Source organism: Talpa occidentalis, unplaced genomic scaffold, assembly GCF_014898055.3.
Source record: "Talpa occidentalis isolate TD23 unplaced genomic scaffold, MPIMG_talOcc4v2.1 talOcc4.9, whole genome shotgun sequence".
Lineage (NCBI taxonomy): Eukaryota > Metazoa > Chordata > Mammalia > Eulipotyphla > Talpidae > Talpa > Talpa occidentalis.
The window spans coordinates 92,430,169-92,455,257 of NW_023605305.1; the positions used below are offsets into that span (position 1 = coordinate 92,430,169).

A 25,089-nucleotide genomic window follows, 5' to 3' on the forward strand; every position below is an offset into this window, starting at 1 on the left:
GCTCTGCTTCACCATGAGGGTATTTCCCTGGCCGGGGATCGAACTCGTGCTGCAGTGGCTGCAGACAGCCTCATAGGTTGCATCTCAACCCCTTGCGCCACCAGGGAGGCCCCCATAACTCGAATTATATCTCTATTCTAACACAGAAATGTTCTGGACTAAATTTGTAACTCAGTTTATAAAACCTTGTTTATTTTATTAAGACCACCTAGTATTAAGTAGGCTACATGGCCAGAATCAATGCTACCAAACTCCCAGTTCTTTTCAAATAGGAAACTTAGCCATCACCCCGATGCTCTACTACCCTAGGACCCTAGAGCACCTCAGAACTTTAGTTTCCTTGCTTGTAAAGAGTTAAACTCTGATCACTATAGTTTCTTCCTGGATGAAGTACTCCATATGATTTTGTGAAAGATCAAATTAGGAGAAACAAATCGAATGATGATTTCTGCCATCAGCCAGTCTTTTGAAAGAGACTGCACGGGGACTGGGTTCTGCTGTGCTCCTTACTATGGGGTGATGGGAGGAGGACAGGAACACACACTTTCATAAACCATGAAAATGGCAGAGAAGGGTTTGAGGTCACCTTTTTTAAAATAAAGAAATATTCCATCATTTCTCTAAGTCTCCTTTTTTTCAGTAGTTAACTTATTTTATTGATAGTTTGCCTTCTGCATACACATTCTAAGAATTATATAGCCAGTGGTGGTGTATGCTCTGGTGTTAATATAATAATACTGTGGCTGCCACATCTTTTATCTTAAATGTATTCTAGATAATTTGGTAACTTAGTAAAAGTATCAAAGAACTGAAAGGTCTTTTCCTTAAAAAGAAAATTACCATCTAAATTAAATATATGTTGTATTCCATAACCATCCAAAACTAGGGAAAGTTTCTTAGCATTCAGAACAATTCAGATTTAATTAGGATTTCTAGAATCGCTCCTACGGTTTTAATTGTCGTATTCAGTAACTTTCTCCTGGGGCTTCAGTTGATTAGGGTAATTTTCCTAATATTTAGAATATTGCTGATGATTGTTCACAGAACCATTACCACTCTTCAGCTTTGGAACAGAAACCACAGAGCAGCGGTTACATGTTTTGTTATCCTTCGGTTTCTCTGTTATTGGCTATGATGTCAGATGCTTTCCTTGAAACTCGGTAATTTCTGTGCTATGGAAACACTGCTTCTCCTTCACCTCATTGACCCTGCTTCTCTGCCTCGCTGCACTCTTCCTTGTCTGATAGTTTTTCCTCTTTTGTTGTATCTCAGGAGAGATTCTATCAAATGTGTGGCAGAAATGGTATGGAGTAATTTCTAAGGATGGACCTTAGATCTGTAGCTTCTGCTTTTGTGTGCTTGCAATATTCCTTCTCAGCCACCTTGCTGTGAGGAGGCTTGAAGAGCCTTGTGGAGGAATGGCAAGGACCCTGGTCATTAGCCTACACTGAGCTTCCGGACAGCAGCCAACCCAAGTGCCTGCCCTGTGATTGAGGCATTTTGAACCTTCCAGCCACCCCATGTTCCAGCCAGCACCACGTGAACCAGAACTGTCTCATCATCCCTCAGAATCATGAGAAATGATGAATGGTGGTTTCGGCTGCCAAGTTTGGGCATGGTTTGTTACATAGCAATAAAGAACCAAGCAAAAATTAGTACTTAGAAGTGGAGGCTGCCCTATCAAAACATCTGGAATTTACTTTGAGACCCGGTGGCAATGATGGCCTGAAGAGAAGTAAGAAGACTTTTAAAGGTAGCTGAAAGAACCATGAACAAACTGCTATTAGAGCATATAAAATGATACTATTGTTTTATAGGGACAGAAAAAGTGACAGGACTGACAGGTCTGTCAGTAACACAGAAGAGAGAACATGGACCTAACAGATTTGTGGATCTAGCTTAGGAGATAGATGTTCCTGCAGAACATTGTAGTGCCAGTTAATCTTTTTTAAAACCAGTTATGACCAAAGTATTTCAAGAAAGAGATGAATTAAAGAAGGAACTATTCAGATTTTAAGTAGACTTTAAAGAATGCTTCCAACCCAGAATTTTCTAGGATTTCAATTTCACAGCTCCTCTACACAGCAAAAGCTGCTCAAAGTAAGAAATAGTCTCAGGTTGAAATATAAGATCCAGAACACTCCTGCCAATGAAATCTGGTCTCAAGGAACAAATAAAAGTCAGGGCACAGCTGCAGGGCCCTGTCTTAAGACATCAAAAAGATTTAAAGCTGTCCCTCCTCAGTGTTCTCAGCTAGCTAGAAGGGCTTCTGAGAATTTTATGGTGGTGTCCCATAGCTCCCTTTAGATTTAGGTGATAAGATCCTGGACTTCAAGCCTTACCTTGAGGACTTAGTGGGATGAAAGTTTTGGGAGACTTGGGGCAGGGTGAGTGTATTTCGCATGTTGGAAGGATATAAATCATTTGTGGGCAAAGAATAGTCTGATGAATTAAATGGCTGCACATTTTCTTGGTGTCCTCTTGAATCTGGGCTGGCCATGTGACTCCTGTGACTGATGGTATGTAATGGAGATGACATATAGTTTTGAGAGCTGTACCATAAAGGAATTACAGTTTTCACGTCTGTACTCAGAATTCACCACCTTACCATGCTATGTGAGGGCACACAAATAGCTACGCATTTCAGACATGCAGTGAGCACCAACCATCACCCTGATGAATGAGGACATTTCAGACTTGGCAGCTGTCCATGTGGCAGCCGTCTTTGTACCAGGCAGCACCATGAACTAAAAGAACCACTCACAGAATCACAAGAAATAAAGCTGTACTGTTTATATTTTAGCCATTACAGTTTGGAATATGCAGAATAGTTAGCCAGAACCCCCTCCCATTTCTATGCTACTGAGTTCTTGCCTTCCCCAACTAAGACTCTATCACCTTAACTACTCCCTGCCTATCATCTGAACAAATTTGCTCTGCCTTATGCATATTTTTACATTCAATTATTTATTGTATGAATATTTATCATACACATGTACTAGAAACTGTGGGAGATGCTATAATGCCATAGGATCAAAATCTAAACTGTTGACTCTTGCTTTGCCATGGAACTTGCTTGAAATTTGCTAAGCAGTGTTGAGTCTCATTTAGTGAAAATTCTTCTTTTCAAATGTATAGCAAAATTATCCCTTATTATTTCTAGCCAACATGATTGAAGCAGCCTTTCGACTGACACCCTTGTTTCTAATCCCTCTTAAGTACATCCTACAAATCTCTATAGTTCCCCCCCACTGTTCTACTACTGTTCCCATAGCTGAGTCTCAGGGGGCTGGTGGAGGAGACCCCGCAGCTGTTACATTTGCAGTCTGTGGAGAGGGGACCTCCTACATTGAGTGAAACTTCCAAGAAGACTTAAAAGGTAGATGCTTTTCCCAGATATTGTATTGCCAGTGTATTGTGTGAGATTTCCCTTCCTGGGGAGACTTAGGGAAAAAAATTCTGTTTCACTTAGACCAACTGAACTTTTCTGTGTGAGTGAGACCTGGATTTAAGTTTCTTGTAAAACTGCCCCAGATGGGAACCACTGTCTCAGATTAACAATTCTTAAAAAATGATCTCTGCACCAACAGCATTGATATCAACTAGGAAACTGTTAGGAATGCATACTCTTTTTTTTAAACTTGAAAATGTATTTTTCCTGACACTTAATTGCTTCTAGATTCCAATCTTTTTTTTTTTCTTACATCATTGTTCATTTTTGTAGACCCCATAGTTCTGTTGCCACCATATCAACCATGGACCATCACCATATTTCCTTGTGTTCTTGCCTCCCCTTTACTGACCCCCCTGCTCCCTCCTCCCCTGTTGTATGCCTTAGATCTATGGTTAGCTTGCAATTTTTCTCTGTTTCTTGACCTTTTGTTTGGTTTCTCTATAATTCCTCCTGTAAGTGAAACCATCTGATACTTTTCTTTTTCCTTCTGACTTATTTTACTGAGCAAATCCCTTCCAGCTCTATCTGTGTTGCTGCAAATGGCATGAGTGTCTTTTTTGGTCACTGAGTAATATTCCATCATGTAAATATACCACAGCTTTTTGATCCATTTGTCTGTTTTGGTTTGGGGCATTTGGATTGTTTTCCTATCTTGGCTATTGTAAATAAAAATAAAGATAGGAGTGCAGGTTTTCTTTCAAATTAGTGTTGTTGTGTTCTTTGGGTAGATTCCCAGGAGTGGAATCACTGGATTATATGGTAGCTCCATTTGTGTGTTCTGGGGAAACTCCACACAGCCTTAGACATGCACGTTCTTGGGACCTATCAGACCTAATGAAGCAGAAACTGAGTGGGACCGATCACTTGTGTTTTAATAAGCTCTCTGGTGACTTTATTAGCATTACTCTTAGAAAACATTTTACTAGAAAAATCTTAGTTTCCTTTCCAAGTCCTTTTGGACTTGAAAAAGAGTATCATATATAAATTATTTTTAAACCTTCAAAAGAACCCCAACTAAATCTGGGGAGGGTATTAGTTATTTGAAAGTCACTATACTGGCAAAATTTGAGACCACTGACAGGTCATAAATGGACATGCCAGTCACCTCACTAGTGGTAATGTGCACTCGAGAAATGCTAAATGCTTGTCATCAGATCTCTGAAGCACGGTTCAAGGGGTTATTTAGTATAAAGAAAAGGAGCAAATCAGTCAGGAATGATGCTGCTTATTTCCCAGAATGAGAACTCAAAAAGAGAAATTTAAATTTCATTTAGATGCTTGATAGACCCAAGAAACATCTTGATGAGAGGGATTAGTTAACGTTTGAAGGGATGTGAAGTGATTTTAAAATCAGTTTTCATTGCAAATAGTGTAGAGAAATCCCATTTTGAATTGTTATATCCCTGCCTGGGGTCAGTGACAGAGATCTTTGAAGGCGTGCCCAGTTTTCAGCAGAGAGCATAAAATGATTCCAAATACCATCTGATCGTCATTTGTTTATTTTTTTACTGGGTATTTTGGAAATGCTTTCAAAGTAAACTTTAAAGGATTAATGGGAAGTAAAGATGCCTAACTTGAGCATTGTTGTCCCAATCTTTGGGACCGTGGAATGAGATTATCAAATGAATGCATGAGCTTTGAAAAGTTTATATGATATTTTAAATGAGATTTAAAAGCGAAAAAAATGGGATTAGGACCATAAAATCCTTTATGCTTAAAATTTTCTTTGAGCTGTTTAATGCACTTGTATATTAGAAATAGAGATCTGATTTGGATTGAATCCTCATTATTTGCTAAAACATGGTCTGGAAAAAATTTCCTAGATGCACAAATAATATTAAATTCTATATTGACAAAGGACAGCCTAGCTCTAGCTCTCCAGTTAAATATTTCAATTAGAAAAATTTGCATCATGTAATATATAAGGATGCTTGAGACTTTTCATACACCATTAAATCCAGATGCTATGCATAGTTAGTTCAGTGGGAAATGTTCAGTAGAAAAATGTTTAGTTTAGAAAGAAGATTATATAATATGCCGCTAGACATATTGCTGAGAAGTGTACGTTTGCAGCCTTGTTTTTCGAAAGATTATAATAGAAAGCAGTTATAATGCAGATGTTGGGGTAACTTGAGGTTTTAGTCCTTTAACGCTGATCTAACAAACTGCCTCAGACTGGGTGACTTAACAAATAATAATTATTTAGTAAAGTTCTTAGGACCAGGAAGTCCAAGATTAGGGCATGTTCAGTGTCTGAAGAGTTCTCTTCCTAGTCCTGGACAACCATCTTCCCAGGTTGTCCTTGCATAACAGAACAGACAAGAGAGCTCCAGGGGGTCCATTTTATGAGAGCACTAAATCACATTCATAAGGGCTTCACCCTCATGACCTAATTACCTCCCAAACATCTCACCTCCTAATACAATCACATTGCAAGCTAAGTTTCAACATATGTCTTGGGACACAAACAGTTACTCCATTGCAGCTGGAGAAGAAAGTTAAATATTCAGCTTTTTCAAAGAACTGTGACTGGCATAGTTAATTGGATTGATTGAGACAGTATAGACAGGGTAGAGATTTGGGTATGAGGATATAGGTTCCAGTTATAATTATTTTTCTTGCTGGTAATATCATCTTGAGACCAGGTAACTTCATTGAGCTTGCCTTATTTCCCATAATTATAAAATATGAATAAGGAAACTGGAATAAGTAATAGCTTGTAAATATGAAACAAATTAATATAATGCAAGTGTTTTGAAAGTAGGAAAGCTGATACTAGATTTTTCATCATAATAGATTTTTTATTTGCTCTTTTATTGCTAAGGAACACATTGAAGGAAACTGAAATCGGGTGAATAGAGGAGAAGTTTCTACCTTAAAAAGACACAAAGGAAAAGTTCTTTACAAATAATTTTCAATTAGAAAAAATAATCTGTAGTCAGTTGTGGTTTTCCTGCAGATTAGTTATAGTAGTTTCTCATAATTATTTTAAAATATTACTATTTAGTTGGAGGATCATGATTCTCTCCTTTGATAAAAATTCTGTGTTTAAAGTTGAAAATGTATTTGCAATATTTAAAAGAAACTGCATTGTACAAGAAGCATCATGATGTCTGAGCAACATTCTGGAATTATGCAATAAATTCTTTCCTGGCACATTTCAGATGCAATGCAATGGAAGTATATGTAAACTCTTTCACACATCAAATGTCTTTTTTTTTTTTTTTTTTTGTGGGACCCTCCCCGGTAGCCAGGGAATGAACCGCCGCTGCAGAGGCTGCGGGCAGCCTCGCAGCCCAGCGCTCAACCGCTGCACCACCAGGGGAGGCCCACATCAAATGTCTTTATCATGCTTGCTGCACATAAAGGCAATTGTGTGTCATATGTTGTAAACCTTTTAAACATGAATTGTAAATGAGACACTCATACTCCAGGGATGCTATGTAAATGTGAATTAGTATATAGCTATGTTGTTAACACACTAACTATGCTTTCTGGCCTGCAGAATAATCTGATATTGCATCGTAATTACAAAACAGGCTTTGCACTAGGGTTGGAAAATCCCAAGTAAATTTTAGACACGCCCAACTTTTTTTATTTTGGGGAATGACAAGGTCACAAGAATATTGCTAAAAATATCTTAAATACTTAAATGCAAATATTTGCGGTCAATTCTCTGAGCTTGATTTTGAATACTGAATAAACCAATAAAGGATTGTATCTTCAGGGCAAATCTATAAACCTGCCCGGCAACTTTCCAGAAATTATAGAGGCCATAAAAATACAATTTTCATACTCTTTTTTTAAAAAAATTGTATGGCTTAGAATATTTTTACATTTCAAACTGATTAATGTATGTGTAATTTAAACTATTGAATGACTGAAGTAGGTGCTAAGAATGTCTTTTATCAACCCACAAAGTAAGAAAATGAATGTAAAGGAGTATCTACATCTAATAATAACATCATTTCAAAGAATTTTAGCCATATTTTTGAGCTCTGTCTTAAAAATATGAACTTGTGACTATCTCCAAAGAAATCAGTTAGCTAAATTTTAAGAGCACTGTCTTATTTGGATTGATATATAGTTTTAAATTAGAATGCAGGGACCTTGCTGGTGGCACAGGGATTAAGTCTCAATCTGTCACCTCTGTGGCCTGAGTACAATCCCTGGCCAGGGAGTTAACCCACATGGCAAAGCAGATCTCTCCTGCACCCCTTAGCAGTATATTTCTGCTCCCCACTCTGTCTCTGGTGAATCCTCTTACCCCCCACACCTCTGGTCTAGACCCCAGTTCTTAAATGCATAAATAAAATAAATATTAAATAAATAAATTAGGATGCAGACATTATACGCAAACAGGCCATCTGATAAATGCAAATAAGACCAACAACGTGTCAGTACTGAATGAGAGAAATTAACATATGTAGACTGGAAAAGGCTGAGTGTTAATCGAAGTGTTATAGATACAGTATTTTAAAATATGTATAAATTTCAGTAAATACTTTCATGTAATTTAAGGGAATTCAGGGCTGAGTATGGAGAAATATATGGGTGAAGATATTTGTCACAATATCTCCTTATGTAAAAAAGTAAACTGACCTATGAAAATCTATTTGCCCTATCATGTCTTAAGGCAGAGAAGCTCTCTAAAGACAGTATCTCTAATTTTGTTTGTTGATTTGTTTGTTTGACTGCAATTATTTCAAGATATCTATGCTTTCTCACAGAATGAAGACAAACACAGAGATGGTGTGTCTAAGAAATTTCAAAAGGTGTAGGCCTCCTGATTGAAGCACAGTCAACTTACTGGGTTCATTTTTTTTTATTATAGTAAGTAAAAATATTGAAAGTACATTACCTTGGACAATCCTAGCTTGTATTCTTTGTTAAGTAAATAGTCACTTTTTGTCAAATGCCCTCATCATCATTAGAGCTGTTTGTATTTGCATTTTCCTGCAATTCTATGTGCATATCTTAAATGAATTTACCGCAAGACCATTGCGTTGGCCAAGTATTAGAGTAATCTGGTTCAGTCTCTTTATCTATCACAAGAAAATCCTTTATAATATCCCTAAAGAATGGTCATCTTATTCATAGACTCTGTCAAGGAGAAGGGGTTGAGTTATTTCTCAGACTGATCAGTTCCGTGGGTGTTCTACCTCAAATTGAGTCAAACTAGATCTTTCTAACATGATCACCCATCTCATCTGGCCTCTGAAACAAATCCACTTACTCTTTCATCCAATAAGTAGTCATACAAAAATGTAAACATAAGTTATCAGGCTCCCCTATCATCTTTTATCCCAGCCACATAGCATCAATTACTACATTCCTCCATACCAAACAGTTTGTAGACAGGGAGCTCCTGATTATTTTGTTGCCCACTTGTCTTTAGCCTGACTGAGCTTTGGGTTCTGGGGGTGAGCTCATCAGGCAGGCAAGGAACTGTTGTCATTTAGCTGGGGTCATCTGCTACGATGGGCACAGATTATAGTCATAGTTATATTGAGCATAATTTATTTATCATAAATATAGCACAAAGGTATATTTAGCATAATATATTTAGCATGAATATAGTGCAGAGCTAAATTTAGCACAATAGCTACCACATGATTAGTTTTAAGTGTACATCTACATCCAGTCAAATCCCTTGGTATTTTTCACATGTTCATGCGGCAGTTTTCTGCCATTCCCCCTTCAGTCACGTTTACGGTAATTTGGAGTCCAAGTCCAGTACTTTCTTTTTGTCTCAAAATCCTCTTGTTTTGGTTTTAGTCTGGTCTTGACACACAATTATGGTTAACTGCACTGGGGTGAGGCAGAATGGGAGGAGTTGAGAGTTAGAAATAGACCCACTAAACCAGAGTCAAGGAGGGAAGCCCTGGAGAGTTATATAATCAAGTTGCAGGTCCTAAGAGGAAGTTGAACCCATAGAAGATGGTATGATGCCCAGAGAGGATGGAGACAGAAAGTAACACTCCAGTTCAGCAGTTAAAACCAAGGGTCCTGGGAGGGCCTAACAAATGGGAGGACATGAAGGTTTAGGGTTCAGGACCAGGTGGTCACAAATATGTTGACACTGGCCAGCAAAAGAGAAGATTCTTATTAACAGATCGCAGCGCCTCTGTAATGGGATTCTAGGGTTCAAGGTAGACTACCAGTTTCTAGAAAGAGGACTGGTGAGAGCAAAAAAGGCTCTCTTGGGGGTGCTACCAGTAAGGTATCTAGAGAGAGAAACTGAGATCCAGGGATATGATATAATTCAAACCCAAGAGAGTTTGAGAGTGAAGTCCTTGGATATTGGTTGGAGCTGAACCACCAGCTAAAGGTGGCCATACTACTGTGATTTTATTGTTTTTCTAACCAGATATATTATTAAATCTAAATGTTTTCTTTTATCTGCCTTACTCTTGGGCATCTCATAGGTGGTCTGGATTTTGGTAACTGGCAAATTTTTAAAATGATTTATGAAAGACTGAACATTACCTAAACCATCTGGTAAAAGAGCATTGTCTGAATACTTTTAATATGACAATGCAGAATCCACCTTGCTCTCTGAAGGCAAACCTAGGCTAGTGGTTATGTCTTTAATCATTTATCTTATTAGTATCTTGCTATCAAAGCATCAAAGTCTATTCTGCCGCACAGTAGAATGTTCAAACTATTTTTCCCCTCACCCTTTTTAAGCCTTTACTGTTATTTGTTAACTTTTAGGTATGCTAAGTTGGACATGAACTTCCAACTCAGTTGGATTTGAACACAGAATTGGTAGATCCTGCTAATCCTAAGGAATAATTTTATAAAGCAGTGCTTGCTTAAAAGAGGGTCCCTACAGTGGCTGACACACAACTCTTAGATTATAAAACATGCTCCATGCCTGGTGGCTAAATGTGGACTAGAGCTTACTGGGACCCTTTGGAAGGTCTAAACTGTGACTGTCAAATATTAGTAGCAAAGAATAAGTTTTCCTGATGTTGATTGAAGAAAATCTGGCTTCTGCTTTTTAATAGCTTAGCATGCAGTCAAGATCCAGGAGGAACAGTCTCACCAAATAGTCTCTCATCTGAGGGACTTCCTGGTGCCTAGTGTGGATGGCCTAAAGTTTCAAATGTAATCAGAAGACTTTTTGTACCCCTTGATCACCCCTGCCTTCCCCACCTTGCTCCTGAGCTGAATCCTACTGGAGTAGAGGTATAAAGTCAGTGCTTCGTTTGGATCCTTGCTTCAGTGCTTTTTCTTTTATTTTCCTCTTCCAGTTTCTGTACTCCTCCAAGGAAAGTCATGATTACACTCACAGAGCTCAAGTGTTTAGCAGATGCGCAGTCATCTTATCACATCCTAAAGCCGTGGTGGGACGTCTTCTGGTATTACCTCACCCTAATCATGCTGCTGGTGGCCGTGCTGGCTGGGGCCCTGCAGCTGACGCAGAGCAGAGTTCTGTGCTGTCTTCCGTGCAAGGTGGAGTTTGACAATCACTGTGCCGTGCCTTGGGACATCCTGAAAGCCAGCACCAACGCGTCCTCGGATTCAGGGACGCCGCTTCCCCTCCCCCTCCGAATACAGAACGACCTTCACCGCCAGCAATACTCCTACATCGACGCCGTCTGCTATGAGAAACAGCTTCACTGGTTCGCAAAGTTTTTCCCCTACCTGGTGCTCTTGCACACACTCATCTTTGCGGCCTGCAGCAACTTTTGGCTTCACTACCCCAGTACCAGTTCTAGGCTCGAGCATTTCGTGACCATCCTCCACAAGTGCTTCGATTCGCCGTGGACCACCCGCGCCCTGTCAGAGACTGTGGCCGAGCAGTCCGTGAGGCCCCTGACCCTCTCCAAGGCCAAGGTTTTGCTTTCGTCCTCGGGGTGTTCCGCAGATGTCGATTCCAACAAGCAGTCGCTGACCTACCCACAGCCTGGCTTGGAATCTGGGAGCATAGAAAGCCCGACTTCCAGTGTCTTGGACAAGAAGGAGGGTGAGCAGGCCAAGGCCATCTTCGAGAAGGTGAAAAGGTTCCGTCAGCACGTGGAGCAGAAGGACATCATTTACAGGGTCTATCTGAAGCAGATAATCGCCAAGGTCATTCTGTTTCTCCTGATCATAACTTACGTTCCGTACTTTTTAACCTACATCACTCTTGAAATTGACTGTTCTGTGGATGTGCAAGCTTTTACAGGATACAAGCGCTACCAATGTGTCTACTCCTTGGCAGAAATATTTAAAGTCCTGGCTTCGTTTTATGTCATTTTAGTTATACTTTATGGTCTCACCTCCTCCTACAGTTTGTGGTGGATGCTGAGGAGTTCTCTGAAGCAATATTCCTTTGAGGCATTGAGAGAAAAAAGCAACTACAGTGATATCCCCGATGTCAAGAACGACTTTGCCTTCATCCTCCACCTGGCTGACCAGTACGACCCCCTCTACTCCAAACGCTTCTCCATATTCCTGTCGGAGGTCAGCGAGAACAAACTGAAACAGATCAACCTCAATAACGAGTGGACGGTGGAGAAACTGAAAAGTAAGCTTGTGAAGAATTCCCAGGACAAGGTAGAACTGCATCTTTTTATGCTAAATGGTCTTCCAGACAATGTCTTTGAGCTGACTGAAATTGAAGTGCTGAGCCTGGAGCTTATCCCTGAGGTCAAGCTGCCCTCATCCGTCTCCCAGCTCATCAACCTCAAGGAGCTTCATGTGTACCATTCGTCATTGGTGATAGACCATCCCGCGCTGGCCTTTCTAGAGGAGAATTTGAAAATCCTCCGTCTGAAATTTACTGAAATGGGGAAGATCCCACGCTGGGTCTTTCACCTGAAGAATCTTAAGGAACTTTATCTTTCGGGTTGTGTTCTGCCCGAGCAGCTGAGTACCATGCAGCCAGAGGGATTTCAGGACTTAAAAAACCTGAGGACCCTTTACTTGAAGAGCAGCCTCTCCCGGATCCCACAGGTCATCACAGACCTCCTGCCGTCCCTGCAGAAGCTGTCCCTCGATAACGAGGGAAGCAAACTGGTTGTATTGAACAACTTGAAAAAGATGGTCAATCTGAAAAGCCTAGAGCTAATCAGCTGTGACCTAGAACGCATTCCACACTCCATCTTCAGCTTGAACAATTTGCATGAGTTAGATCTAAAGGAAAACAACCTTAAAACTGTGGAAGAAATCATTAGCTTTCAGCATCTCCAGAATCTTTCCTGCTTGAAGTTGTGGCACAATAACATCGCTTATATTCCTGCCCAGATCGGGGCTTTATCTAATCTAGAGCAGCTGTCTTTGGACCATAATAATCTTGAGAATCTGCCCCTGCAGCTTTTCCTATGCACCAAACTATATTATTTGGATCTAAGCTATAACCACCTGACCTTCATTCCAGAAGAAATCCAGTATCTGAGTAATTTGCAGTACTTTGCTGTGACCAACAACAATGTAAGTAAATCTGTTCCTCCCTCTATTCAGCCAGTCTTTGAACGTTTAATGCTGCAAGTATGTAATGTATATAAAGAAAATGGCCTCTAAGTCACGCTAAGTAAGCACCCCTTGAGCCTACCTGACTACCACTTATTAGACACGGGACCCTGGACAAATCACCAACACTAGGCATCAGTTTTTGATCTAAGTTACAAGTTGTCATGGAGATTTTATGAAAAAATACATAAGTATTTGGTGCAGTTCCTGGTTTGTGGCAGTTGCTCAACAATATTCTCTTTAGTCCCTTTCCCCATTTTTTACATAAACTTCACAGTTAAAGTATTTAAAGTGATTAGTTATGACGGAGCTTATTTTCCATTTTAGAAAGGTCTTACATACTTAAAAAGTTTCATAAAACTTTGCAGCTTTCCAAATTTGTCACGGGAGAACTTTCTGTTAAAAATGCTGGGATCATGAATTATTCATAAACTTTTTGTGATGTAGTAAGAAAGACTTGAAATGTACATGCATCTCTAAAAAGGCAATTCAAAATGAAAGGCCTGGTTCTATAATGCAACAGTAGGGCTTCTGAGAAGCTTTTGCCAGCATCCATGCTTAAAAAGTGAACCATAATTTGCAACAGTAAGGCCAAGTTAAGGAAAACTTAACTTCACTGAAACAAGGAAAAACAAAATAAATGAGTAGGTTCCTAGGTTACAATGTGAAGGAAGGAGAAAAAGAAAATTTTCATGCTAGACGAAGGCACAAGAGAGTGGTGGGAATGTCCACATGGGAAGAATAAAACAGCCTGTCAGGAATCAGGTCTGCCAAAAGATGAAACTGATCTTCCTCTATTTGAAAGTGGGAACTGTTTTCTTCTACCACACCCCAAAATGTATTCACTCCTAGATTTTTTTGTAATTCATATTTCATGCTAAATATAGCGATGAGCATGGTGTTGGCTAACAAACACATTAATCACTAGACGTTATTTTTCGAGAACTGTGAGTTGTTAGAGAAGAACCAGTGAAGTTGGGGAAGGAGAGCAAAATTCATGCTGATTTTTAAAACTCTGAAACTTCACTCACATGGAAGAGGAGAGCATCCATGCTGACATGAATGAGAAATCTTCAGATCATAAAGAAGTTATGATCTGATTGATCATAAAGATCATAAAGAAGATCATAAATCTTCAGATCATAAAGAAGTCCTAGGTTTTAAAACCCTGGAGGATTGACCTAGGTTAGCAATGCGTACCAGGACTAGTTAAAAAAGACTGCTGGGCCTCACACCCAGGTTTCTGATTGATTAGGTCTGATGAAGGACCCCAGAGGTTGCTGTTTCAAAAAGGTCTAGGTGGAAAAAAAAGTCCCAGGTGAAGCTGATGCTGCTAGTCTGGTGACCACACTAAAGGTTTTTCATTAGTGACAATTATGCAGCCAGTTAATATTCATATTTTCATTACATTTGCACTGTTAAATCTATATTATATATAAAGTACAAATAATTATTTTAAAAGACATTTGTTCTACTAAGTTATAGTAAAAGCTAACTAATACATGAATTTTTGAAAGTTGTATCTGACTAAATTGTTAGCTGATCATGAATTATTTTAGTGTATGGTCATGTTAATATTTTTCCCCACTTCAGTGGAATAAAATCTTAAGGTCATTGGTACTTCTTACATCATTTGCTGACCTCTTGACCGTCTGGAAGAGAGACTAGGTGAAGACACATCTTTAGTAAGGGAGGCAACTTGACAATGCATGGAAAGTCTTATGTGGAAGGTACTTTCTGGCCAGCTGGGTTGCCTCAGAGGTCTGCTTACCAGCAATCACTGAGCTGAACATAATGCTTCTGAATGGACAAACTGTTCTCCTCAGAACTATGAAAAGATTTAACCAGGTCATGGAGAAACTGGAACTCATTCAGAAGACAGTGACTAGACAGATGGAAAGTTCCTCTATGATGGACAGTTTAGCCAATGATGAGACATATTGGGAGGGAAGGAAGAGCCTTTATTCCAGCATGTTGGTCTTTAAATATTTGAAGGACTTATTGGGAATAACTATACATATTCAAGCTTGGAGAGGAAGGAGAATATTTCTTGTCTTTCAAAAAAAAAGCTGTCCAAAGACTCAATGTGAACTGAGAAATGAGAATTTATTTTCTTGCTATTGAAACAATATATAGACATAAATTGTCAGCTTCAATAGATATCTAGTTAATGGGAATCTGGGACTCCTGTTTCATATAGGGGTTTAGCTAATTTCAAGGTTTCTTCTCACTTTGAGAATCTTATGAATTCTAGGAAGTAGACCAAATTACTTGTGAAAATTAGAAAATAAAATATCAAATTGGGTGCACATGCATTTATACATGCATATACTCAGAAATTTTAATTGATTTGTCCATATGAAATGGAGATTGGCAAAGATTCTTGAGGGAAGAGGTTTTAAAGACCCTTCTAAGATTTGGGCAGTGTATCTGATTTGTAGATGAAGGCAAGAAGTACTAACTCTGGGTTTAAGTATAAAAGGCGTCGATTGAAAGGATATAGTATATCTCCTGTTGCAAAGGCTACAGAATCACGCTTCAGAAACAATTAAGCACAAATAAAAAGCTATAAGGACCACAGCCCAAATCATGGCACAAAATCAAAATGGTAAAGATACCTGGGACTTGGTGACCCTGCCAATTAAAAACTCACTTCTGCTCTTGCAGCCCTTGATATCCCCCAGAATAAGTTCTTCATGGTTTCTGCTTCTTTGTGTCTGGGTCTGGCACCCATTAAAATCCAGCTCTGAGCCCCTAGTTGACAGAGCTTATGAATGCCCACACTCTAGCTCTGAGTGAGCTGGGGACTCACGAGCGTGCTGTTCTCAGTTCCTCTAGTGGGAAGGGCTCTGCTGCCCTCCTAGTGCCCCAAGGTAAGTTAGGGAGTTCTCTAGGCACTGAAGATGCTGGTGAGTCCCCCAAAGGACATTTATTTATTGCCAAGGCACTCCAGAGTTTTCCTACTGCAGAGTAATAGGTGTTATCACAAAAAGCATTCAACATTTTTAAATCATGTTTGCTGCAGGATTTCTCAGAGGCTTTTAATATATAAACATATCACCAAGAGAGACATACGGTATGCAACATTTACCAAAGGTACTCGAGCAAGGTTCTCTTTTTCATTGTAACCCTTGTGCAGAGTGTTACATGGAACATACCCTGAGAATACTGGATTGGGGAAATGGAAAAAGATAGAGGTCAAGTACAAAGGGTTGCAACAGGCATGCGCAGACCAAATAAGAGATGCGAACATTCAGCAAGATGGGGCAGAATGGAGAATGCCTTGAAATCTGCCAGTCAAGTTCATGTTTGATTCATTGGATAGTGGCTGTGGTGACACTGGAGCTTGAAAGGGCTATTTAGAATTATGAAAACCAAGGGTAAGAGAAAAGACTCATAAAACAAGAGACAAAGTCTCATATATCTAAAAGGAACAGTATGACCATCTAGTGCACAGTCAGCTGACTACAGCCTGGCAGCCAAGTCTACCCACAGCCTGAGCTAAGAATGTTTTTTAGTTTTCAAGTGGCTGGGGAAAAAATTGAAAGAAGAATAATATTTTTTGACACATGAAAATGATATGAAATTCAAATTTCAGCATCCTTGAATATATTCCATTGTTCTTACTAGTGTGCCTGTATGAAAAAATATCGTACTCATTGGTTGGTCTTCTATTTTGAACCTCATCCATTGAGGACATTTTTCTCTCTGTATGTAAATACCTACATGATATTTTCAGTTTTGCGTCTTAACCCACAAAGTCTAACCTATTTATTGTCCCAGTGCTTTAGAGAAAAACTTTGTGAACTTCTGCTACTACTCTATTGCTCTCATTTTAGTGATAATAAAAATGAGATTGAGTATTTGTCTGAGGTCTGATGCTACCTGGATGGTGACCCCTTTCCCAGTGCTCTTTCAGACGAGCATCAATCCAGATGATTCATGGGGGGTGTGGTGGGAGAGCACCTTCCATCGTACCTAGCCCAGTGTCAAACTGGGATTGGAGCATAGATTGTATGGAATGTAATGGGGAAATCACAAGCTAATAGGAGGACTTAATAACTCCAGTCAAATGATAAAAATCACTCTAATTTGTACTTACTTTGACATTTGTGTACTTAGTACATTTGTTGAACTCAAAGACTTCTAGCCAGAGATAAGTGATATAGAAATTCCTTCTTACGATCCCTTTTGTGGCTATAGCTTGGTGTGTTTTAGGGGCAAGCTGCTCACTGCTAGCTGCACCTGTGAGAAATGGAAATATTCAGTTTGGTTCCTGGCCATGACTTTTTGAAGTTGAGACAGCATGTTATAGTGCCGCCCTCTACCTCCCACCCCCTAAAAGAAAAGAAAACCTCACATTATGGTTAGGGGCAGTGGGCATCAATTAGGTTTTTTTAATATATATATTATTGTATTTTCTATTACTTTCTAAGGTATTAGTTATGCATGTGCTTTTAATTTATTCCATAAGCCCCTTCTAAAGTTTATCGCTTTCCTGATAGTCTGTAAACATTTCTTTTGACCTTTGAGGAGAAATCAATAGTTAACTAAAGTTCACCTTTTTCCTTTCTGGCCTATGTATTGTACAATCTAAGAAAGAACCTGATCAGTGAATTCAGTATAAATAAATGCAATCTGAACATTTTTATAGAAAGTACTGGTCCAGGCAAAATGTGTGTGGTGTTCTGTCAAGCTTCGAGACGAACTATTTTTAAATGTGTAGATAGCTTTTTCAGGACAAAATTGCTGAGTTGAAAGAAAGTCTCAAATCTCCAACAGCCTTCTTTAGCAAAATTGAATCTGAGCGAGTGGATTACAGTCTCTTGTCTTAGCTGAGGGTGGACGCTGAGATGGACACTTGAAGCCCTGGACGTGGTGCCTCTCACCCGGCCCTGGACCCACTTTCCACAGCAGACCCACAGTGGAGGGGGCCTAAACTCTCTGTCCTCAGGTCTGATCCCAGAGGGTTGTTCCTATTGCCAAGTGCAATCCTTCTCAGCACTGAGTGCTGAGAAATCTCTAATAACATAAATTCAGAGATTTTAAAGAAAGCTGCTGAGAATATGACCAGACAGGAGCATGAGGGCAGTGGCTTCTGGATGTGCACCCTGTTGGCGGTCAGTCCTGCTGAGCCAGACCTGTTGGGCACCGGAAGTTGACTGAAGAGGGAGGATGTGGGGTCCCCTGTGGCAGCTCTGCTTAGGGCACTCTTGTCATAACACTCTCTGCAGACTAGTTAGTCATTGTTTGATATTCCTCTCTTCCGTAAGATCCGTGCTTCTTAATTGGGGGTGATTTTGCCCCGCTAGGAGTTATTTGTAGGGAGACATTTTGGTTGTCAGTGCTAAGGATGGCACTAGCATCTAGTGGGGAGATGTAGGATGCTGAACATCCTATAATTCACACAACTGTTACCCAAAGAAAGAATTATCCCACCCAAAATGTCACAGTGCCAAGGTCAAGCATCCCCGTCAGACTGAGGTGCTGAGTCCCATCTGCTTGCTCGGCACTTTCTCTTAAGTCCTAGCTCAGAGCCTGGCCCATCAGAAAGCTCTCTGCACAAGCTGACTGACCACACATGTGCCAAGCCTTCCGTCTTTGCAGCGGATTTGCTGGTTCCTGCTAGCAGCCGGCTCACCCTGAGCGCCTTGCTCTGCACCGATTGTTTCTTCCACTTTTAAGTCACCTGCTCTGCTTCTGAGCCGCAGATGACTCTTTAGAAGAGGTTACGTTCTTCTCATTTCTCTACTGTCTTTCTGTATTGAAATGCACAAATCTTTGTTTTGACATCTGCATTCTTGAGAAAGGGATGAAATAAACAGAACATTTTTCTCTTTGCTTATACCTAGTATTTTGGTGCACCAAAAATATATTGAATGTCAGCCTTAGCCACTGTGATTATTAGATTTACTTTCAGGTCTCTCCAGTACTGAATGTATGTGTGGATGATGAGGAGAGGGAGTTTCCAACATAATGAGCATTTTGGGATGCCATTGACTATATATCTGTTTGTATAGAGAATGTTTTTGTTTTTTATTTTCTTACATCATTGCTTATTTTTATGCATTTTGAGTCAGTTTGACACATTCTGAAATTATTTTGATTTCTCCCCCCAGTACAGTCCTCCCACCACCACGGCACCCATGATCCATCACCACAGTTCCTTGTGCTCTTCCCTCCCTTGTTTTGACCCCTCTCCCTCCCGCCCCCCCTTCTGGATGCCTCAGATCTATGTCAGCTTGCAGGTTTTGTCTTTTTCCTGACCCTTGGTTCAGTTTCCTATATTCCTCCTATAATTGAATGCACAGAAAATGTTTGGAGAGTTGGAGTTCGGAGAGTTCTGGAAACTAGCAGAGAGCTGGTTCAGTGGGGCTGTAATGTCAGCCCAACAGAGCAGGCCCATTCACAGCACACCTCTTTCATTCCTGTTTCTTTCAGAGATACTTCCTGAACCAAGGAGCCTGCGTTGTTTCATAGTTGAATAGCTCCCCCATCCCTGACCTGTATAGTAGAGGGCAGGTGTGCAGGCCAGCTCTGCCTGGTCAAGCTCACTCCTCAGTGGTGATGAGAGTTGAGGGCATTGAGCATGCTTGGATTTCTCTGCAAGGCTTTCCTCACTCAATAAGCTCCACATCATGCCTGCACCTTGGCTCCCTTAGACATTCACATGCACCCCGCCCACCAGACAGGGGAGCAGAGCGGTTGGGCAGCTCTAGGAATTAACCTCTTAAGAGCTTCTTGTCATTTTGGAAATTATTTCTTTGTGTGATAGGATTTAAATGCAACTGCCAGAGAACAGGGAGAAGGGCTCATAGTTATGGGGGTGCACATGAGGACAATGATGTGTGCCCATGTGTGTCAGCACCTCTTCCTGTTTCTGCTTCAATCAACTTATTGTTTTAACAGAATACGGCAAGACACTAAGAAATAGCCAGTTTCTGTTCCCAGGATGTTTTTGAGGATGTTGCTAATTACATTACACAGTGAAGTCTATGAGGACTCTTGAGAGCAATTTATTTCTGAACTAGGACTCAAGAATAATTATGACTCCAGAGTTACTGCTTTGTTTTTTATCTTAGGAACAATGAGCATGTAACTGGTTAGGTTTTCTTTGATTGCTGGTTAGGATGTTTAGAGTCCAATTTGTTGCCCTCTCTATATAGATAACAATGATGTAAAAGTTCCTGGGAGCCTCAATCCTCACTTCTGGTCAAGTTATTCTTATTTTTTCCTTTATCTTTTCAACCTACTGCGAATCTGTGATCATGGTTATATGTATCCCTGTAAGCCTTCAGAAACGTTGTTGGGAAAACGTATTCTTACCACATAGAAAATGTGTTATTAGCACAGATCATCACCAACCTATTTTACAGGCTTTGTTTTTTCCCTTTCCAGATTGAGATGCTTCCAGAAGGGCTGTTTCAGTGCAAAAAGCTGCAGTGTTTACTTTTGGGGAAAAATAGCCTGACGAGTTTATCCCCTCACGTGGGTGAGTTGTCAAACCTCACTCATCTGGAGCTCATTGGTAATTACCTGGAAACACTTCCTCCTGAACTTGAAGGCTGTCAGTCCCTAAAACGGAGCTGCCTGGTTGTCGAAGAGAATTTACTTAATACTCTTCCTCTCCCTGTAACAGAGCGTTTGCAGACATGCTTAGATAAATGTTGACTGAAAGAGAAAATAATTTTTAAATGTATACCCCAGGGCATTAATTGAGAATTAAGATTTCCCAAGTTATAAAGATGAAAAATGGATAATAATTAATTCTGACTATAACCAAATGTCTTGTTAAAGCAACTCATAGCTAACCCTAAATTAAACAGGTGACAAGTGTTAACAGTGAACTAAAGTTTTGTGCATAGCTGATCTTTAATGAATTGAGATGTAAGACTTACACTTCAAGAGTGTAATGAGGGATGTGAAATTACTGAATTTGTACTTTGCAAGTTTTTTTTTTTACTTTAAAGATTATATACTTTTTCCTCTCCCTCCCCCAGCCCCCAATACTTATTTGCACACTTGATTTAACTGACTTCCTGTTTTGATATTTATCATCCCGACCATAAACTCATCATGTAAATTTCCTTGATGTATACTCAGCACTGTCTTTGATTTATGTTCTTAGATATTTTTAGTCAGGGTGCATTGTGCTTGGCAGAATTCCTTCTTGGCTGAATTTTTACTTCCTTTCCTATTTTGTGCAAGTCTTCCTTAATCTGGTTTTCTCTTAACAACTATGATGAACCCTGAGAAAGTGCCTGCCTTTGACCTTTGCATAGACGGAGCAGGACACATAGGACATGTCTTCCTCGGGGCTTCCTGAAAATTAATGAATTCTCTAAAATATCTTCTTGAGTCTCATCAAAGTCTTTTTATTTGCTATTTTGTATTAAATGTAAAACATATGACTATTTTCTAATATATAACCTTGGATTCAAAAATCTGTGAGAATTTTTATAAGGCACAGAGGACATACTTCTTTAAGAATTTACTTAGTTTGGGTTGTTGATGATTCTCTATGTGCATTTCTCCAAAATGTCTCAGACTCTGCCACTAATTACTTTTAGATAACAAAAGCCTTGTGTTTCATGCCCTTAAATATTTGGGGGGTTTCCTTAGAAGAGGATGGCCAAGTTATTTACCTCTCTCTTCCCTGGTTGCTGTGCTATTGTACGGGTACAATTCTTCATTCAAAAACTGTGATCGAGGGGAGAGGTACAGATTTGAATCTTTAAAATTGATTTTGAAACACTTTGTAGAAATTCACTAAGAGTTCAAGCAAAATACCTTTTTTGCTCCATCTGCATGATCTAGTTAGATGTGATGATAATGTAAAACACTCAGCCTCCATCCAGTGCTTAAGATGAGTTCTCAAAGCTCACAAAGAAATAGATCCATCTAACTGAAATTCATCTCATGCCATTGTCTAACTTTGCTGGAATACATTTTGCTCTGTTTTTATAAAGAGCTTTGTGTTTGGCCTTTTATTATCATGCATATTGTAGAATGAATAAAATTGACTCATTTTGGGGAAATGTACATTTTTAATGTGTTTTTCTCTAATGGGTCTAGGCATGATGATGCCATCTCATTTTGGCTGTAACTATGAAGTGATCTATTAACTGCACGTAGGCAAAACTGGAAAACACTATGGATAAAGAGTACTGTAAACATGGAATTGTGATGTGTGCTATGTCTTTTCTTGCTTTGTCACTCCAGAAAGACAAAATTGAGTCTTCAAATTATAGTAAATGTATTTTCCTCACACCCTTGCACTGAAACTCAGAGAAAAGAATTGTTGATTTCAAATGGAATTTGAATTGTATTAGCTACAAATATATAAAATACCAAAAACTGCCTAACACATTATTGTTGGTTCTGAATGAGACGGAACAGTGTAAAAATGTAATTCTTACCCAAACTTGCCTTTAGTCAGAACTTTCAAGTTCTCAGGGACCCAGGTATACTTAATGAAACTTTCTTCTAAGACTTGAGAAAACAGATTCTGACTATCTGCAGGGATTTGGAGTTGTGCTTTTTCATGTGAGTCGTCATTTTAACATTTCCCACTAGAACTCTCACGTGCACTCCTTCTGGAAACATGAATACAATATGTGAAGAGGTGTATAAGTGGTCTTGGCCACATAATTAGCCATAATTTTGTACGAGATATCCAACCCTCTTCAATAAAGTTTTCCATAAAGAAAACTTCCATAAAGTTTTCAAGGCAAATTTCAGGGTTGTGACCATCCCCTCCCCAAACAAGAACTTCTCCATGGCTAGTCACTGGTTCCATCAACGTGTCAAAATGATTGACTAAATATTCCTTATCACCTCGCTAGAGTTCTGAAAACAGCTCACGATCAGGATCCACCATGAACATTGCAAACTGCTTTCCTACCCCTAGGATATATATATAAATATATTTCCTGTTGCAAGGAATTGTTCTTGATGCCATAATTTCTAGATTTCATTTTTTATTTTGATCTGACACATCAGTGTTTAGGTAGCACTTGAAATGGTGTTGCACTGATAACAGTCAACTCAGAGACCACCACCTGACATGCACAATGTGGTATTGATGCCACCTGTATTGTTGGAGCGGTTCTTCATTTTGCAAAGGTTCATATTCATTTGGGGAGCTTGAAATGAAGAAAATGAAGCTTGTTTAGTTACAATTCTGAGACTAGTTGGCATTTGATTTTCAAGAATATGTAGTTCATTTTCCAAAAAATAATTGTGGATGTTATTTGAAACAAAGGTGATAGCTTGTGTTAGCAATGGCATTGGTTCATTTGATTTACATGCGCGCGCACACACACCCCCCTATAAGCAAAATGTTACTAGTTTTTGATGTTTTCTATTTTTTCCAAAGTTGCAGTTGTAGGCGAATGTTGAGATGTCCTTTTATGTTCATTACTTCTGTTCTCTTAGTAGTTCTGTTCTTTTAGTTATAATGTTTAAAAGAAATCTGAGTGCTCGATCTCAGCCTGAGGACCTGACTGGTTTTGAGCATTTCCGATAAGGTGTAGTGTTCCTTCCCTAACCTATGTCAGGTAGATCTAGGTGTGCATACATATGGTGTCTCCATTCTCAATTTTAACTTCCTTCCTTGGATGTCACCATATTTCACTGTCACTTAACCAACGATTGTGTTAAACAGGGTATCCAGAGGTGCTCAGATCTCAGCGCTGGGACATAGCTCTGACTTATGTGCTCTCGTGAGCTTCAGTTACTTATTTTCATAACATTGTGTGAGACTGAAAATGTGTGTTTCTGTTCATCAGGTGTCTCATGATGCAAATTTTGTATATTTAATTAAAATACTATATAATATTGATGGGTTCAGAAACTATTAAAATAATCAAACAATTATTCTGTGGATTTATAGTTTTATTTCCTTATATGTTTTTGATAAAGTGTTCTTTCCATCTTTCCATTCTCTCAGTATCACCCTACTCACATAAATGTTTTGCTTTTCCTCTCCATTCACCCATGTCCTTAAATTTGATCAGCAAACGTATAGTAACAGAATATACTTGTGCTAGAGAAAGTGCAGTGAAACTTGAGCTTGGATGGCAGGGGGTGGGTGGGTGTGACGCCAGACCCTGTAATTGAGTAGTTCTATTTTACCCATCCCCATCCCGATGGTATTTTGAATGGAACAGTGATTCCTCATCCTTACCAAAAGCATGCAAATTTAAGTAAATCCATTTTGTTTTCAATAACTGTACATTGCATCAGAATCTCTGTTTATTTCTTTCTGGAAACAAGAAAAGGCGGATGGGGAGGAATTATTTTGCATCCTGGTTTGTGTTATGAAGACATATACATGAAATGATATAAAATAGTAACTGTTGCAAAGTGCCCTGGATATAACTGTTTCTTCTGCTGGATATGAAAGCTGAAGCAGTGAAATTACTGCAGTCTTATTTAATTGGGTTCTTCCTGTTTCTGGTCCATCACTTCTGCATCCACTGGAAACTATCTATTATAAGTACCTTCTGTCAAGGACTACATTCTCTTCAACTTTTTTATTTTTATATGAAACAATTTCACAACACTAAAGCATTAACATAGATGATATGAGCGAAAGCACTGATACGAGATGGCTTCCAGGTGAACTTAATTCATATTTAAGTTTTGCATTTGACTTGTATAATACACTACTGCTGAGAAAAAACAATATGAATGCCTTCTGCATGTTATATATTATCTCTAACAGAGATGGTGTAATTTTAAAAATACAAAGGGGCATAGAGTCAGAATAGATGTGTTTGTGCATATATGTGTTGTATATAAACCCTAATATTTGTTTAAATATTTTTAAACGCTTCCAAGTTTTACTCTCAGTGAAATAATGGGCCAATTTGAAGTAGAGACATTTTCTTTTGTTAATTTCACAGTACAGGCTAGAATCTGTTATTTTGTCACCTATTTTGAACCATGTACATAATCTTTTGCTTCTGGTAACTAATGCTTAGAAAACATAAGATTCTGTTGTGACTTTCATGTTCTTGGCCCTCAGGTTTACCATGTAAATCTGTTTTTTGGTGGTAAATCCCTTTGCCTGAGATTCAGTAGTTTTTGGTAAGCTTTACTGTTTTTAAAGTACCTTTTGTGTAAATTAAGAATTCAATTTTTATAATAAATGGAAAATAAAAACATTA

General features: G+C 39.1%; 2 protein-coding genes across 3 annotated transcripts in view; both read left to right on the forward strand.

Annotated features, from left to right (window-relative positions):
* Positions 1-8,248, forward strand: part of LOC119236562 (uncharacterized) — a 52,150-nt gene extending 43,902 nt beyond the window's left edge. For both annotated transcript variants that reach the window (XM_054691462.1, XM_054691461.1), the window contains exon 3: positions 8,185-8,248. In XM_054691462.1, coding sequence (XP_054547437.1) covers positions 8,186-8,248 — 63 coding nt within the window. In that variant the 5' untranslated portion in view covers position 8,185. The remainder of the gene's footprint in view (positions 1-8,184) is intronic.
* Positions 8,249-10,738: 2,490 nt separating this feature from the next.
* Positions 10,739-25,089, forward strand: LRRC8B (leucine rich repeat containing 8 VRAC subunit B). The gene is made up of 2 exons (XM_037500472.2): positions 10,739-12,877; positions 20,315-25,089. Exons 1-2 carry the CDS (start codon positions 10,739-10,741, stop codon positions 20,585-20,587), a joined length of 2,412 nt encoding a protein of 803 aa, XP_037356369.1. The 3' UTR covers positions 20,588-25,089.